The 15455-nt window shown below is 41.9% G+C and overlaps 1 protein-coding gene across 4 annotated transcripts in view; it reads left to right on the forward strand.

Moving 5' to 3' along the window:
• The first annotated feature begins 5642 nt into the window (after positions 1-5642).
• Ly86 (lymphocyte antigen 86) overlaps positions 5643-15455 on the forward strand; it is a 71251-nt gene continuing 61438 nt past the window's right edge. For all 4 annotated transcript variants that reach the window (XM_031358382.1, XM_031358385.1, XM_031358383.1 and 1 more), the window contains exon 1: positions 5643-5872. In XM_031358382.1, coding sequence (XP_031214242.1) covers positions 5737-5872 — 136 coding nt within the window. In that variant the 5' untranslated portion in view covers positions 5643-5736. The remainder of the gene's footprint in view (positions 5873-15455) is intronic.

Raw genomic sequence — 15455 nt, forward strand, 5'->3', positions numbered from 1 at the left:
TGCCTCTGAGTTCCTTATTTGAGTTCCTACCCTGACTTCCCTCAGCAGTGGGCTTCCCTCTTGCTCATCATGTCTTTAGTCCAATTAGAGAGTTGTTGGTTACAGCCGAGGTATTTGTGCCGCTACTAGAGTTTAGAACCCTGCCGGTTCATTGCTGTAGTTCACAGACATCATAACTGAGTAAGTCTGTTACTGCTTCTCTTTATGGTGCCTTCTGGTACCATGAAAGACAGTCCTCAGGAAGGAGGCTTTTAGGCTAGTTCCAGCTCTGCACTCTATATCCGAAATGTGTGGTGTTTTCAGCTATAGGCACTTACCTTCCACATTTGCTGGGCAACACCAATAGCTTATAATGTTTGGGGAGACTCTTAGACAAAAGTTGGACCCTGACCAACAACTCAAAAAGGGGGCTTTTCATGCCTGCTGTTGTGTAAGAAGTTATTTAATTCCAGCTACCATCTGCCAGCCCAACATCATATGCAATGCAGAGAGTTAGCTTAAATGTGGCAAGCCCACATCCCATAACAACATCTGGGCATTCCGAAATCATGTAGCATTGGAGGTATATAGAAAAGCCAAAGCCCCGTGTTCTACCTGCAGCACCTGCCACAGAAGAGCCATCTTTCCATTTCCTGCCAAGTAACAGCCACCTCCCCATTCTTTACATGCTTTTAGTTTCCCAGGCCCACTCCTGGAACTTACTGAAATTCTTTCAATCTTGAAAGCATTCTCAATTTGTGGGGCAGAGTTTTAGCTACAAGTTGCTAATTTATCCCACACTTCAGAGTACAATGAGTATCAGTCTTTCCAAATGAGGCCTCCACGCCCTGAATCTCTGAGTAATTTCTTCTGCTTTAATCAGATGCTGCAATGTACTGCCCTTTAAATCATTGGGAAATTGATCTAGCTGATCTATAGTGCCTTCCTCTTCCCTGGAATAGCAAATACATTCCTCAAACAAAATTCATTTCTGTTTAGAGTTTGCTATAGAATTTATAGATCCATTTAGAAACGAAATGCTTTACATATTATGTTCCTGGAATAATTAGGCATTAACACTGATAACAAATGCAGCAACAATGCCAAAATGAGGGGAGAATGGCATTTCATAGAAGCCTGCTATGGTTAATACATTAGAGAAAATGGTTAATGGAAAAAACTTAATGAGCTACCGGGCTGGGGACATTTTATAGTTTATAGTATATATGCAGCAACCAATGAAATATTTCAGAAAGTTCAATCAAAGGACCCTGCTTTTCAGTTTTCAAATCTATTTTCCAGTTAAGGATGGCAATTCATACCTAAAATCCCAGCACTAGAGAAGCTGAGGCAAGAGAATTACTATGAGGTCAAGGCCTATCTGGGATCCATTGTGAAATCTGGGTCAGGATGCATATGGAGTGAGAACATATCTAAAATAAACAAACAAATAGGGCCAGGGAGATGGCTCAGCACCTAAGGGTGATGAGAACTAAGCCCAACAACGTGAGACCTAAGCATGACAATGTGATCCCTAGAATCCTCATAGTGGAAGTAAAGAAGTGACTACCATTGGTTGTCTTCTGACTTCCACAAGGGTGGAAGTGTGCGCGGCATGCATATGCATGTGTGTGTGCATTTACACACACACACACACACACACACACAAGCAATCAATCCATGCAAATAAAATAACTCATGTCTTTTTCCTCTATTAAGCAAGTTTGTGCTGAACAACAAAATCTATTGTTACTTCCACTAAGGCATATCTCCTTGACCTTCACATAGGAGCAGTTTATACTTTTCATGAAATCTAGAAGTTTAAAAAGCCTGTCTTCCCTCACTGTGATGTGACAGAAACCGAGAGACAGGACACAGTGGAAAGGAGAAAGAAACCAGTGTCAAAGCAAGAGAAACACTTTGCTTTCTGTCCAGTCATGGATGCTTAACAATGGGACATGCTCTGAGAAACATGTCATAGGAAACATCAGGTCATTGTGTGATTGTCACAGAGAGTACTACACAGATCTAGATGGCACTGAGGATTCAGCCTACCAAGCAAAATTTCTTCTACAGGTAAATGATCTACCATTTCAAAAACTCCTTCCAAAATGCCTTGACATCAGCCTTCCAGACTCTGCCCACTGTGTAAAGATCCTCCAATCTTTGAAGCCGCTCGGAAACAAGAGTAAATTCAAATGGTTTTTATTGCAACATTGAAAACAAATATCTTGTCTGACCATGACTGTCATAGTGTTAGGATAAATGCACTTCTGTGTCTGATCTTCCATCCCATCTCTGTTTGTTTCTCCATATTCAGTATAGGCCCACTTTGAATTTCTGTGAATCTCATCACTGTTGAGACCACTGTGAACCTCATCTCAAAAACTCAATGGCCTCCTTTAATTTTATTCTTCAAGCTCACGCCCACAGTGCAATAGCCCCTGATGACATGGAAAGCAATGGCCTCTGATTTCTCTATCTTTGTAGTTCTTAATCACTTTGAACTTGCTTTCTAGGTCGGTTACTTCTTGTGGCCTCTTACTGGCATCATTAGCAGTGGGTTCTTTCAGGGACACAGAAAACAAAGCAACCTGATACTAAATTAGCACAAAGAAAATGATGCAAGCAAGCAATGTGATAAACACAAGATGTACAAGGCTGCTCCTGCTGGCTGTCTTTGTAGGTATGGTCAATTGTTGACAACGGTTGTGCGGTTCTGGACTGCAGTAATTATGGCAGTTAGAGGATGGTGAGCACCATGGAAATCAAGGAAAAATTAAAGCATTGTTGCCATTGAAGCCAGCATTGATGTTCAGAGCAGCATGGAAGTAAGAAGGAGATAAAAACCAATCCAAACTACTTCCTTGTCCTAAGTACAATATCCACACTGAATCTGAATTGTCTTCCCAATGGGGCTGGATTTCCGTGACATTAACCTCCTATTTCACAGTAAATCAATGCAAAGATGAATCTCTTTTCTTTGAATACACAGACACACAAGACAGATGGACACACACACACACACACACACACACACACCATGGAAACGGGAAGGAAATGAATTTCTAGGTATGTAAGTTGATCTGAAGGGGGTTCTCACACTGCACACCAAACAAATCAGAAAATGTTTGATTATTGTTTGGTTAGGGGGGCAATTATGGTTTTGAGAAAGGCTCTCACTATGTAGCTCAGGCCAGCCTCAAAGTCCTAATCCTCCTATATCAGCCTCCAAAGTGCTTACGCTCTGTTCTTAGATATCTTTGGCTCATCCCACCCATAGACAGCGTGCCCCAGCCCACTCAGCAGCCGCCCTTTCCCAGCTCACCTTGGATTTCTTTCCTCCTTCGGCTCCTTGCTGTTTTCTCTCCATCTTTAGTCAGTCTTATTTTCACCCAGCAGGAAAAGGAGGGCACCATTCCCAATATGACCACTACAAAAGGAGCGTAGTGGGAGACAGAGGAAGAGGACTGTCAAAAAGCAGAGGAGAAATACAGCCAAGAGCGGAGACATCGCCATTTTAGCCACAACTTGCTAAAGGAGGGGAAGATGATACCAGAACCTGGCAGAATGTTCAGTTACCATTTACATATACATAGCTGTATTTTAAATAGCTATCATAAGATGATTTGAATCTCATTCTATAGTAAGGAACAGGACATTCTCAAAGAATGTTGTGTTGTCTTTATAAAGTTTCTAGTTAAAGACTTGTCTTCGTCACTGTTCTATTACTGTGACAAGATACCATGATCAAGGCAATTCTTATAAAAGAAAGCATTTAATTGGGGGCTGGCTTACAGTTTCAGGGGCTTAGTCCATTATCATCATAGCAGAAAACACGGTAGCAAGCAGGCATGGTGCTGGAGAAGTATCTGAGAGCTACATCCTGATCCACAAGTGGGGGAGGAGGGGGAGCGGGGAAGGGGGGGACAGAGACTCAGAGAGAGACGGAGAAAGACAGAACGAGACCTGACATGGGATTTAGAAACCTCAAAACCCACCCCCAGTGACACACTTCCTCCAAGAAGAGCACACCTCCAATCTTTCTGATCTTTTCAAAGAGTTCCACTTGATAGTGATTATTCTTTCAAATATATGAGCCTGTGGGGCCACGCTTACTCAAACCACTGCACTTGTGCTGGCTTTCTGTCGCTGTGACAGAGTGCCTAAAATAAATAAACGAAGGAAGGAAAAATTGGTGCTGCCCCACGGTTGGAATGGATCACGTTTGACAGGGCTGCACGCGGAGGACACCTGATTGCCTCATGGCAGCTTGGAAACAAAGCAAAAGGAGGAATAGGAAGAGTTAGAATCCCAATATCTTCTTTAAGATGATCTAAATTAAAGGTCCTACCACATCTCAATAGTGCCCCAAGCTAAGCACTTAGCACATTGGACTCTGGGAGATGGTTAATATCTAAACCATAACAGAACTCAAGATGACATCATTATAGATTGATTTCTGAAACCAGTGAGCCAAAACTCACTAGTCAGAGCCAAGTCCTGGCTCTTGGTTGACAGAACGAGTCCATATAACTCGGTGAAGGAGTGGCTTACTCCTTTTCCCTATGAGGTTGCATTACATGCTATAGAAAAAAATGCCATCTGTCATGTAAGGAGATAACATTTTTTTATTGAGAAGTCTTCTAAAAATATATTGTATATTCTCAACGGGATAGAATTCATCTCTTCCTGCCATGGGAAGTGGTGTTTCCTGCTGCTCTGAAGTAGTGCTGGCCTTGGCCGCGAGTCTGATGAACTGAATAGAGTGGGGTTAGGATGAAGAAAGCTTACGGTGCTGAGGCAGAGCAGCAAGAGTCCATGGAGGAAAGCATCCTGGTGTGAGAAGTGGTACCAGTGACCTGTCGTTAAACCAGCCTTAAGGGAGGTCATGGGCCAATGAGATGTCTCAGTGGGTGAAAGCACTTGCCTCACAAGCCTCGTGGCCTGGGTGCCATTTCTAGAACCCACAGGTAAGGGAGAGAATTGACTCCCAAAGGTTACCTTCTGACTTCCGCATGCTCATACATACGCAAACACACAAGAGAGACGACACAAGTATGCACTAAAAACAAACATGTTAAAAGGGAAGTCCTTCCTCCTGGTGCTGTTGGCTCTGAAATGGAAGATGGCTGACTTCTCAGAGCGAACGCATCACCCAGCTCCAGAGCTGCTCCAAAGGCAAGGTCCTATTCTGTTGGACAGTGTACTGCTGACTCTTAATCCCAACCCCAGAGCCAAAGCCAGAGAGAACAAAATCTAAAAACCCCATTCCAGATCCTAAGTTCTAGTAAACCACCCTCAAGATGCCAAATGTGCCTGCTGGCGTTAGCCAGCTCTGAGACTCACATCAGTGATGTGTATGCTGATAGAAAACACATGGTGGCCGGAAGCTCATTTTTCCTGAGTTTACAGCTCCACTGGAGGACGAAGACTCTAAAAAGGGCTGTTCTGAGGAGTCATGCAGGGACCTCTTCCTGTGAAAGCAAGAAGTCACCTTTCAACCTGGCCTGTACCTGCACACATACGCATGCGCAGGCGCGCATATCTTGCCATTTCAAGTGTGCGAAAGCCCCCTGGAACAGTATTCAAATGCCCCTCCCTGCTGTCTGTCCTGTCCTCTCACAGTGCATTCTCCAGAGACTAGTATTCAAGAAGTGAAACTGAACATACCACTCCTTTCATGAGGCGAGAGGAAGAACCTCGGGGGCCTTTTTATTGGGCTGGTTTATCGCTGGTCACACACAAACCCTCACCATGAACAGGGTCGCAGCTGCCCTCCTTGTATGGATTCTGACTTCTCCAGGCAGCAGTAGCCATGGCAGAGAAAAAAGTTGGCCCGCGCACACGGCTTGCAGCAGTGGGGGCTTGGAAGTAATCTACCAGAGTTGTGGTAAGGTCTTATGAAATGGTCGCTTGTGCTTATAGGGAAATTAAAGCTACAGGTGAGCAATACAAACACTGGGTTGGTATGGATGAAGGACGAGGTTATCACAACCCAGTGATTTTTGCAGCTGCAGTGAGTCTTTGAGGGCCATGGAGAGCCCTTTGGAGCTGTGAGGAGGGAAGGGCCAGGGAGAGTGGGACAGCCTTCGAAAAATAACAAAGAAGACCAAAGAGAGAAATGAATAGTCTAGCTATGGAGCCAAGTCGAAGAGCTTAGCCCCAGCCCCAAGAACGAGTGATCAGTGATCTTGCAATAGGCTTTTTTTCCCCAAATCTGTGCCTATGCTTGCTTTCCACCTCAGACATTTTGCAAATTAAGTGTCAAAAAGTCTCTGTCCTTCAGCGGCCCCCTCTAGAGTTCTTGTCCTGCCACACTGTGCCACCCATTAAAGCAGCAAGCACTTCAGAAAGAAGTAGCATCCAATGCCTGGGTTTCCCCAGGGACAAGGGCAGCAAAGGGGAATGCTGTGGTTTGCCCGTGCCCTGGAGCATGTGTTAGAAACTTAAGCCCAGTGCAACCATGTGAAAGGTGGCATATACTGAGACTCGTTCAGCTGGGAGGGCTCCACTGTTGGCACCACGAACCAGAACTTAGGAGTGGGTTACTTATAAAGTCTGAATTTGGCACCTCACCTCACTTTTTCCTTCTGTGACACTATGACACAGTGAGGAGAAATGAGCCTTAGGATCGATTTCCAATGGCCAGTAGAACAAATGGCTTGTGGAAAGGCAGAAATTATGAAACCTGGAAATCTATAGGGAAAGGGGACAAATGAACTGAAGGATGTGCAAAGGAGACACTGAGCCCCCATTAAATCAGGTTTAGGGTTAGGGTTAGGGTTAGGGTTAGGGTTAGGGTCTCATTATATCGGTCCCACCATATGGTGAGAGTAAATGAAAGCAACTCTTGAGCAAATAACTGAGCCCGGATTCTGCCATCCCACTTTGGTTTCTGGGGTAATTCAATGGATTTTTTTTTCAAAAATTGCTTTTAAAAGGGACGTTGAAGTGCATTTTAAAAATTAAAAATTAGAAAAAGAGAAGGGCCTACTGGGTAGGGAAAGTGCTGACCTCATGATGCTTACTGTTCTCAGGACAAATGGGAGCCTAAACCTCTGGGGATATGCTCACTTACGGAGTAGGAGGACAGCCAGATTGGGTCACGTGGACTACTTGGAATTTGATTTTCCAGGACATTTAGCCTCATGTGATTGGCTATTCTGTGTCTAAGATTCTCCCTCAGATTGTAGCCAAGTCTCACGTGTCCTTTCATTCACCTGGACAAGAGACAAGAAGATGGGGTCTGTCAGGGAAAGAATGGGGACAGATGTGTGCCTGGCTGTCAGGGATGCTGCATCCATTTGGAGGTTGGACTTCTCCGCAGAGTAATTAAATCTCAGGAATAAAGCCCCAGACATAAAGGAACAGAGGAGATGACGTTTCCATCCAGGAATACTGAGAGAATCAGCCAAGGAAACCAAAGGATAAATGCTTTGTGGGAGGGATGTCTCAGAGGCAGGCGTCAGTTACCAGGAGACATAGTGATTTGAAGAGAGCACGGTTTGGATTATCAAATGGTAATTGAAACTTAAAAAAAAAAATGATAAAAATGTCGCTAGACAACATCTCCCACAGAAAGGGTCTGCCTGTGTGTTGAGGTGTTGAGGGCCATGCACAGTGCCTCATTAGTATTATCCTTGCTTTGTAGATGTGTAAACCTGGGGCCAAAGATGCCAGCTAACACTGTAAAGGCTATCGAACTAATACTGGAGAAATTATACTCCAGTGGCACAGAGAAGACAAAACATTGAATAAATATTTGTGGAGTTAAAACACATTGATCCCCCGGCAAGACACTGTCAGGTGCAAACAAGCAGAAAGTGTATATGGATTGTACAATATTGGACCTATTTCTCCAATTACCAAATTAGAGAGACCACCAGATGATAGCCAACAAATTTTCAATTCCTCATACTTTTGAATTTGAATCGATTAGGATAAGTTGGTAATATTAATTTTCATATTAAGAGACATTAAGAAAAAGTAATTGTTGCTTCCTGTTATTTTTGTTGTTAGAGGTAGAATTATGTTTGTGTGGGTTTGTTGAAAGGTTACTTTCTTGCTTCTTCTAGGGTGTAGTTTTGCTCCTTATGTTGGTATTTTCCCTTTATTATCCTTTGTAGGGCTGGATTTGTGGAAAGATATTGTGTAAATTTGGTTTTGTCGTGGAATATCTTGGTTTCTCCATCTATGGTAATTGAGAGTTTTGCTGGGTATAGTAGCCTAGGCTGGCATTTGCATTCTCTTGGGGTCTGTATGATATCTGCCTGGGATCTTCTAGCTTTCATAGTCTCTGGTGAGAAGTCTGGTGTAATTCTGATAGGCCTGCCTTTATAGGTACCACATAACAGTCTTGAAACCATGCTTCTCCTATCTCAGCCTCTCTATTAGCAGAATCGTTTATTTGATGTTTTTCCACTATACTATGGCTTTCAGAACAGCTTACATATTTCAATCTTATTTATACAGCCAAAAGAAACATAAACAATTAACTTGGGAAGTGGCTTATAAGAGAACAACAAAGAGTGAGACTGAATGCTTTGCTTGATGTTTGTAACTATTGTACAAATTTTGAAGAAGAGAACGTTATAAGTTACTCTTTCTCTGAGATGAATGCTTTTCAAAATCATCACAGCCAATGAACCAAATTCTTACCCTCACCCACCTAATGTCTGTGCCACCCTCCAAGCAGAACCATTATTCATTGAAATAATTGGTGAATGACTTCATAGATAGACCATCTTAATACACACACCATTTCTTAAATGAATGTAACCTGTTCTCTGTGGGCTGAGAATGAAGACAATCCCTCCAATCAATAGCTTTGATCATAGCAGGGAATCTGTATCCAAAAATCTTGCCTGCAATTCACTCCAGAAAAAAAGCACAGCAGAATTGTCCACTCTTAGCTTAGCTACTAGGGAGGTAAAATCCTTTGGTGATGTGAGGGTCATTGAAGTACTGTCTTATCACAATGAACTACAATGTCTAAAAATTGTCCTTATTTTGGGCTTGTTCCACAGTAAGAGCCAAGATTTTAAACTAAAAACAAAACAAACAAACAAACAAAAAGAATTTATCTATTTATGTTAAAAAAAACTAGTGTTATGTATTATTTTAAAATATACAGCTAATATGTTTGGAGTTATTTAAAATTTATATTGAGAAAGACATATGTATTTTCAGAATTGCTGCAGACAAGCATCTATATAAGACTGTTCAATTGATTGTTTATATACTATTCATTTTTATTGTTACAATATTTTATAATTTTTAGAGAGTATGACAAAATAAAAAAAGGTATGGTAGGTATTGAAGGGGGGTTTCTGGGAGGAGTTGGGGTACAAAAGGGAAAGAAGAATGTGATGTAATTCTATTTACTTAAAATATGTTTTTAAATATTAACAAATTCAGATAAACTGAAATTATGTATCTTTTCTCAACATAACACATTAAAACTGAAATCAATTTAAAAAAAAGAAAAACCACATTGATCACTGGCCTCCCTAAATCCAAAAGCCATGATCTTAACAACCCTGGTATGTAGAGTTTTGTTGTTGGGCAGAGAGGCACAGAGGAGGGTGGAGAAGGAGACTTCAGCAGAGAGAATAGCATGTATAAGGGCAAAGAGGTGTGGCATGACCAGGCCAAGTTCAGAAGGCAAAGAAATGATGGGAGAGATACAGTCAGAGCCCTAGACATTGCCTGCCTTTAGCTTTGAGGAGCCTCCACTTTGGGACAATCCCTTGGGGAGTTACTAGGGGTGTGGCTGTGGCTGGAAATGGTGCTTGTAGCTAGACATCATGACGTTCCAGAAGTTCAGGCAGAAAAGCATGGTCATCATGAAAACCATTCAACAGTCTTTAGACTAAGAGGATTATGGGTAGACCATAGGGTCAACAGACAGGCAAGGTGGGCCCTTGGTGCTCTGGCAAGGGTGGTGCTCTGTCTTCTAAATGACCCTGAGCTTTTAGAGGCTGAATGACTGGTTTGCAGGGCAGCTGCCTCAGACACAGGCTTCCCAGTATGACAGTACTGCTAAGGCTGGCCAGTATGCTGCTAAGGCAATATTAGTGGGCTTCTAGGCTCTCATGGTGTGCCCAGAAACAGAGTTGCTGCAGTGTTCTGGAGTTATGCTTCATTTCTCTCTTTTTGTTTCGTTTGTGATTTTAGTTCAAAGAGGAGGAGACCTTAAACCAGAAGTCACTTTTTATAAAACAAAAACCAAAAAAAACAAAAACCCTTCAAGAGAAAGGGAACGTCAAAAGTGGCTTCTGAATGTTTGGTATGAACCAGGAAGTCAGGCGTGGTGGCTCATACCTTGAATCCCAATGTTTGGAAGTTGAAGACTAGAAGTTCAAGGTCATCCTTGACCTCACGGTGACTTTGAGACACATGTCTATATGAGGCCTGGTCTCAAAAATAGAAAAAAATAAATCTAAACAGGAAGTGAGCAAGATGTTCTGAAAAGCAGAAGTTCTAGCTTATTCAAGTAAGAGAACTGAAAAGAAAAAGAAGAAAGCCAGTGTTGTCAAAGTAAAGTACAAGAACATGTGCTTATGTATGTATGTATGTATGTATGTATGTATGTGTGTGTGTATACATACATATACACACATACATATGTATGCATGCCTAGGGATATGACCCCAATGTCCACTAGTGAATTTACTCATATGCAGCCTCTAGTACACAAAGATATAATGGGAATTATAAAAATATTTCTGATAGGAAAGAAATCAATAGCAATAGGAGAAACTGGGTGAGTGATAAAGGACACAGTGTTATGGAGAGAACTTGCATCCCACCAAAAAATAATTTACACAATAAAACCAATGTGCTGTCTGCAAATGTGATAACCTTCAACTGACTCCTGGAATGTGTGCATGATATAGTGCAAAGAAAAACCGATTCCACATCGTTGTCCTCTGACCTCCACATACATACCATGTCATGGGGACGCCCACACTCATACACACACTCACACCCACACTCACACAATAACAACAAAATTTAATGTATATATTAAATCCTACTTATAAGGTGATGGTATTTTTAGAGCATGAAAGTCGAACCTACAGAAATGGGATTTTTCTTTTACAAAAGAGTCCTCTAGAGCCAGAAGATACCCCCAACAACCCAACCCTGCTGGGTACTCTGATCTCCAACTTTTAACCTCGAGAACTCTGAAAAACCCAAGTTTGTTGTTTAAGCCACTCTGTCTATGGCAGCTTGTCACAGCAGCCTGAGTCAAGAGAAACAAGCAAGAATGGTCAAAACACACATTACAGATGAGTCAGGTGAGAGACGAGGACTACAGATCTGGGTGGGCAGATCTCATTCAGACTATTGGGAAACACTCTAGATCCTAGACCCTTGTGGCTGAGATATTTGCCCCCAGTCACACTCCAAGTTTCATTCTATGAATTAAAATAGAATGTGTAGGGACTCTGGACTCGGCTGAACTGATAACATCCTCGCTATACAAGCATGAAGACCTGAGTTCCATGACCAGAACTCATGCAAACATGCTAGATCTGGAAGTGTATGCTTGTAAGCCCAGCACTGGGGAGAAAGAGACAAACATATTTCCAGAGCTCACTGGCAAGCCAGGCCAGCCTAGTTAGTGAGTCTCGGGACAGATGAAAGTCTCTGTCTCAAAAATGAAGGTGGACAGCACCTGGGTAACAACAGCTGAGGTTGACCTTTGACCTCCACATATATGCACACACATGGACATCGACACAAACACACAACACACATATATATGATAAAATAAATAAGAATATATATACACATATATGCATACACACACACACACACACATATTTAGTCATTTCAGGGTTCTGAGGGTTTCACGGGGTTTCTGGGTCACTGTGCTGCCTGGGCCTCACTTCCTTGCAAGCTCTAAGAAAATTCCTATGTTTTTTTAGCATGCAATCTTGCTTTTTAGTTCAAGGCTCTTCCTTTGTCTTCAGAGGCAACCCTGTAGCATCTTGTTTCAGTCATCTCATTGCTTTCCTGTGCTGTGGCAAAGCCCTCTACCTCCATCTTATGAGGGCATTTGTATAAAGACAACCTCACAAACACAAGATTCGTAACTGCAATGGCAAGACTCTGACCACATTTGTGGGTTACAAAGATAATGACATGGGTGGTTTTGGCCACCATTTTCAGCCTCCTATGAGATAGATAATATTTTACCTTATAGGGCTATGTAAAGATCCGGTGAAAAGGACTATGGGAAAATTTCTCCTTATATACTACATACTTAATAAAACCTCACTATTGGTAACTTTATATGATATTATATAATCAATACAACAGTGATTCTCAACATTCCTAGTGTTGTGATCCTTTAATATAATTCCTCATTGAATTTTATGGTTGGTGACCCCCCCAACCATAAAATTATTTCATTCTACTCCATAACTGTAATTATCCTGCTATTATGAGCCACAATGTAAATACCTGATATGCCGGATATCTGATATGTGACATCCATAGGGGTTACAAATTACATGTTGAGAACCACTGCAATAGAAGCATATCAGCCTAGAGACATCATAGAAAGCAATTCAAACAAGGAAATGACATTTCCAAAATAAAACCCTCTTCAAGAAGATTGTCAACTGATTCTGAGGCCTAAACAATGTGAGAAAACTTCCCCTGAATAAATAGCTTCCCAGATGACATCTCTAAGCAATACCACTGTCCCCTTGGTGTAGATGCAAGCCTAGAATCAGCACATAATGTAAAGAGCAACTGGAGATCCTTCCCTGCATGCAACACTCAGAGGACCTGCTCATTTTGAAAGTTCAGTTGTCATAAGAACAAATGAGCCATTCACTCCCTAGGAAATCCTGCTTAACTATTGTGTGACTGCTGTGGGGTCTGTTAGTAGTTTCTTCACACGGGTTAGATTGCAGGGATCTGGGTGATATTCCCTGGCAAAGCTTGAGAACAGACTCCAAGCTTGACATTTCACATACTTTTCGAGTACTTCTTCGTCATCAGGGGGGCAGAGAAGATAGGATCTGTGTCGTGTGCCTAAGTAGCTTCATGCTTCCTTTTGTTTTCTCTGACACTCACAGGCAACCCGGCCATGAAAAGGGTTCTTGGGAATAGTCTGCAGGAGAGGACTGCCAGCTGTCACCTGCAGGCTAGATGTTATGTGTGGCCTGTGAGCTGAGAGCTGCTTCTTCATTTTTAAGTGATTAATGAATTCAAAATAAGAATAATACCTCTGTTACTATGAAACGTACCTGATATGATTCACTTGAAAAGGAAAGATGATTTTGCTTCGTAGAGTTGAGGCTCCTGTCTGTGATTCTTTGTACCCATTGTTTTAGGCCTGTGTGAGATGCTTTTAATATCAGGAGTGAAGAAAAGAGTATACCACACAGGCAGGAAGTGAAATAGTAGAAGAAGAGACCAGGTCTCTCAGCTCCCTTAGAGCACATCCCTACATTGGCCTATGGACTTCTATCAACACTATTCCTGGGAAGACTTGAACCAATTCACCAAAGATAGGGAACTGATGGCAGACTAAAGTCCAACTTGGTGAAACAATGAGTGTTTAGGGTTGTTTATAGGAGTTTGGGTCAGGGGTTATTTACAGGAACAGGGATGACTCAAAAGGAGCTACATCATCAAAAGCTCACTCCAACACAAGTGAGACTCACAAAAGCTGGGTCCCTGGATCTGTAGGCAACACCACTTGTAGGCAACTTGACAGGTCAGAGGCTTGTCTCCTTAGGAATCCTTATTGCTTATATTATCTTGGAAGATGGAGGGGATCTTGTACATCTGGTAAGTTTCAGGAACTTTCTGAGATTTTTGAGTTGTCTTCTTCCTGAGTCTTAAGGATTTTTCTGAGTCTTAATGAGTTTCCTTCCACAATTAAACCAATTGTAAGAAATTACTATGCAAATTCCTACTAGGTCCCACCTCTTAAATGTTCTATCATTATCTGATAACTCCACATTAGTGAACAAACCTTTGACACATAAGTCACTGGGAGACATTTAAGATCCAAACTAAAGCACTGGGGAACATGAAGACTGCATGAAATTCAAATGTGTTTGTTCATAAGTAAACTCTTATTGACACACAGCTGTGCCCATTCTTTTATGTATTGTTTACTCATGTGCTATAACAGCAATGTTGAGAAGTGTGACCTTGATCACATGCCACACACAGCCTTAAATACCAATCATCTTTAGAGACGTAGTTGGCCAAAGGTAGGAAAGAATATTTGAAGATTGTCACTAGAGCAGATCCTCAAGTTCTGGATCTTATGAGTGATTCTAGCAATAGAGTGGCTAGAAATGAACCCTAAAACTACCATGTTAATAAAAAAATGTGTAGGCTTTCTCTCAGAGGACTTTCTTTGTTCTTATAATCTCCCTCTTAAGTATCTAGAGTTCCAGCTTTTCTGAGCTCACCCATGTTCGTGTGGGCTTTTCCCATTGCAGTTATTTTAAAATTAATAGTCACTTAGAATGCCTCTCGTAACCCTTACAAAAAATCCTGGAAGGAGGTTGGATGGGGATCTCCAATTGTAGAATGGAGGCACATTTATAGTAAATAAACAAGATAACATGCTAAGCTTAATACAAACCTAAGTATTGCAGCTTCCCCTCTTCTGGCATTCTAATAGGCAAACATCTAGGAGGAGAAAGAGGAGGAGAGAAATACCTCCTGATTAAAGAATGTTTTTTCCTGTCCTCCTACTCTAATCCCCACTCTCTCCATCTCTTTACATATTCAGAATTGGCTCAACTTTGCTCTTGTTACACACCCATCAGGGACCTTCAATAGCTATAGAGGAGGACCTCCCCACCCCCATAACTAACATTTGTAATGATGTATCTCAAGTTGCAAGGTTGAACATAGAAATGGCATCCCCCAAATTTAAAAAAAGGGGATTCTTTTGCCAGTAAGAGTGATACATTGCCAGTCAGAGCCCTCCTTTGCAATTGGCATATTTATTTCATAAGGAAGCCTATTTCCCACATACAACAACAGGTTCCCCTGTGGAGCAGTTAGTGAAGAAAAGAAGGATGCTCTGTCTTGGGCAGTATGTTGTGGGTGATCCCACGGGATCAGCCAGCTCCTGAAAGTTCCTAGCATCAGCTTAGTGCTGCATCTGGGCCTCGGGCTTTACACTTAGAGTTAATTTAACATCTACCCTCCTGTCCTCTAAGGCAACCAGCCTCATTCACTTGTCTCAATAGGATTTATAAGTTGTTGACATTTGCTTCAAGTTGGGTAATTTAACTGACCTCCAAAATGTCCCTTAATTATGAAAGTCTAAATCTGGTCACGCACATGTACCTGCATAATCCATCAAGGTAGTCAAACAGGACAATTAATCAGGCTTTAAGAATGCAAAGCAATGCTGGCAAAAATCTCCCATAGAATAGAGGGCAAACTACAAATGACTTACCCAATAGCTCAGTGTAACA

The sequence above is a fragment of the Mastomys coucha genome, unplaced genomic scaffold, assembly GCF_008632895.1.
Source record: "Mastomys coucha isolate ucsf_1 unplaced genomic scaffold, UCSF_Mcou_1 pScaffold7, whole genome shotgun sequence".
NCBI lineage: Eukaryota > Metazoa > Chordata > Mammalia > Rodentia > Muridae > Mastomys > Mastomys coucha.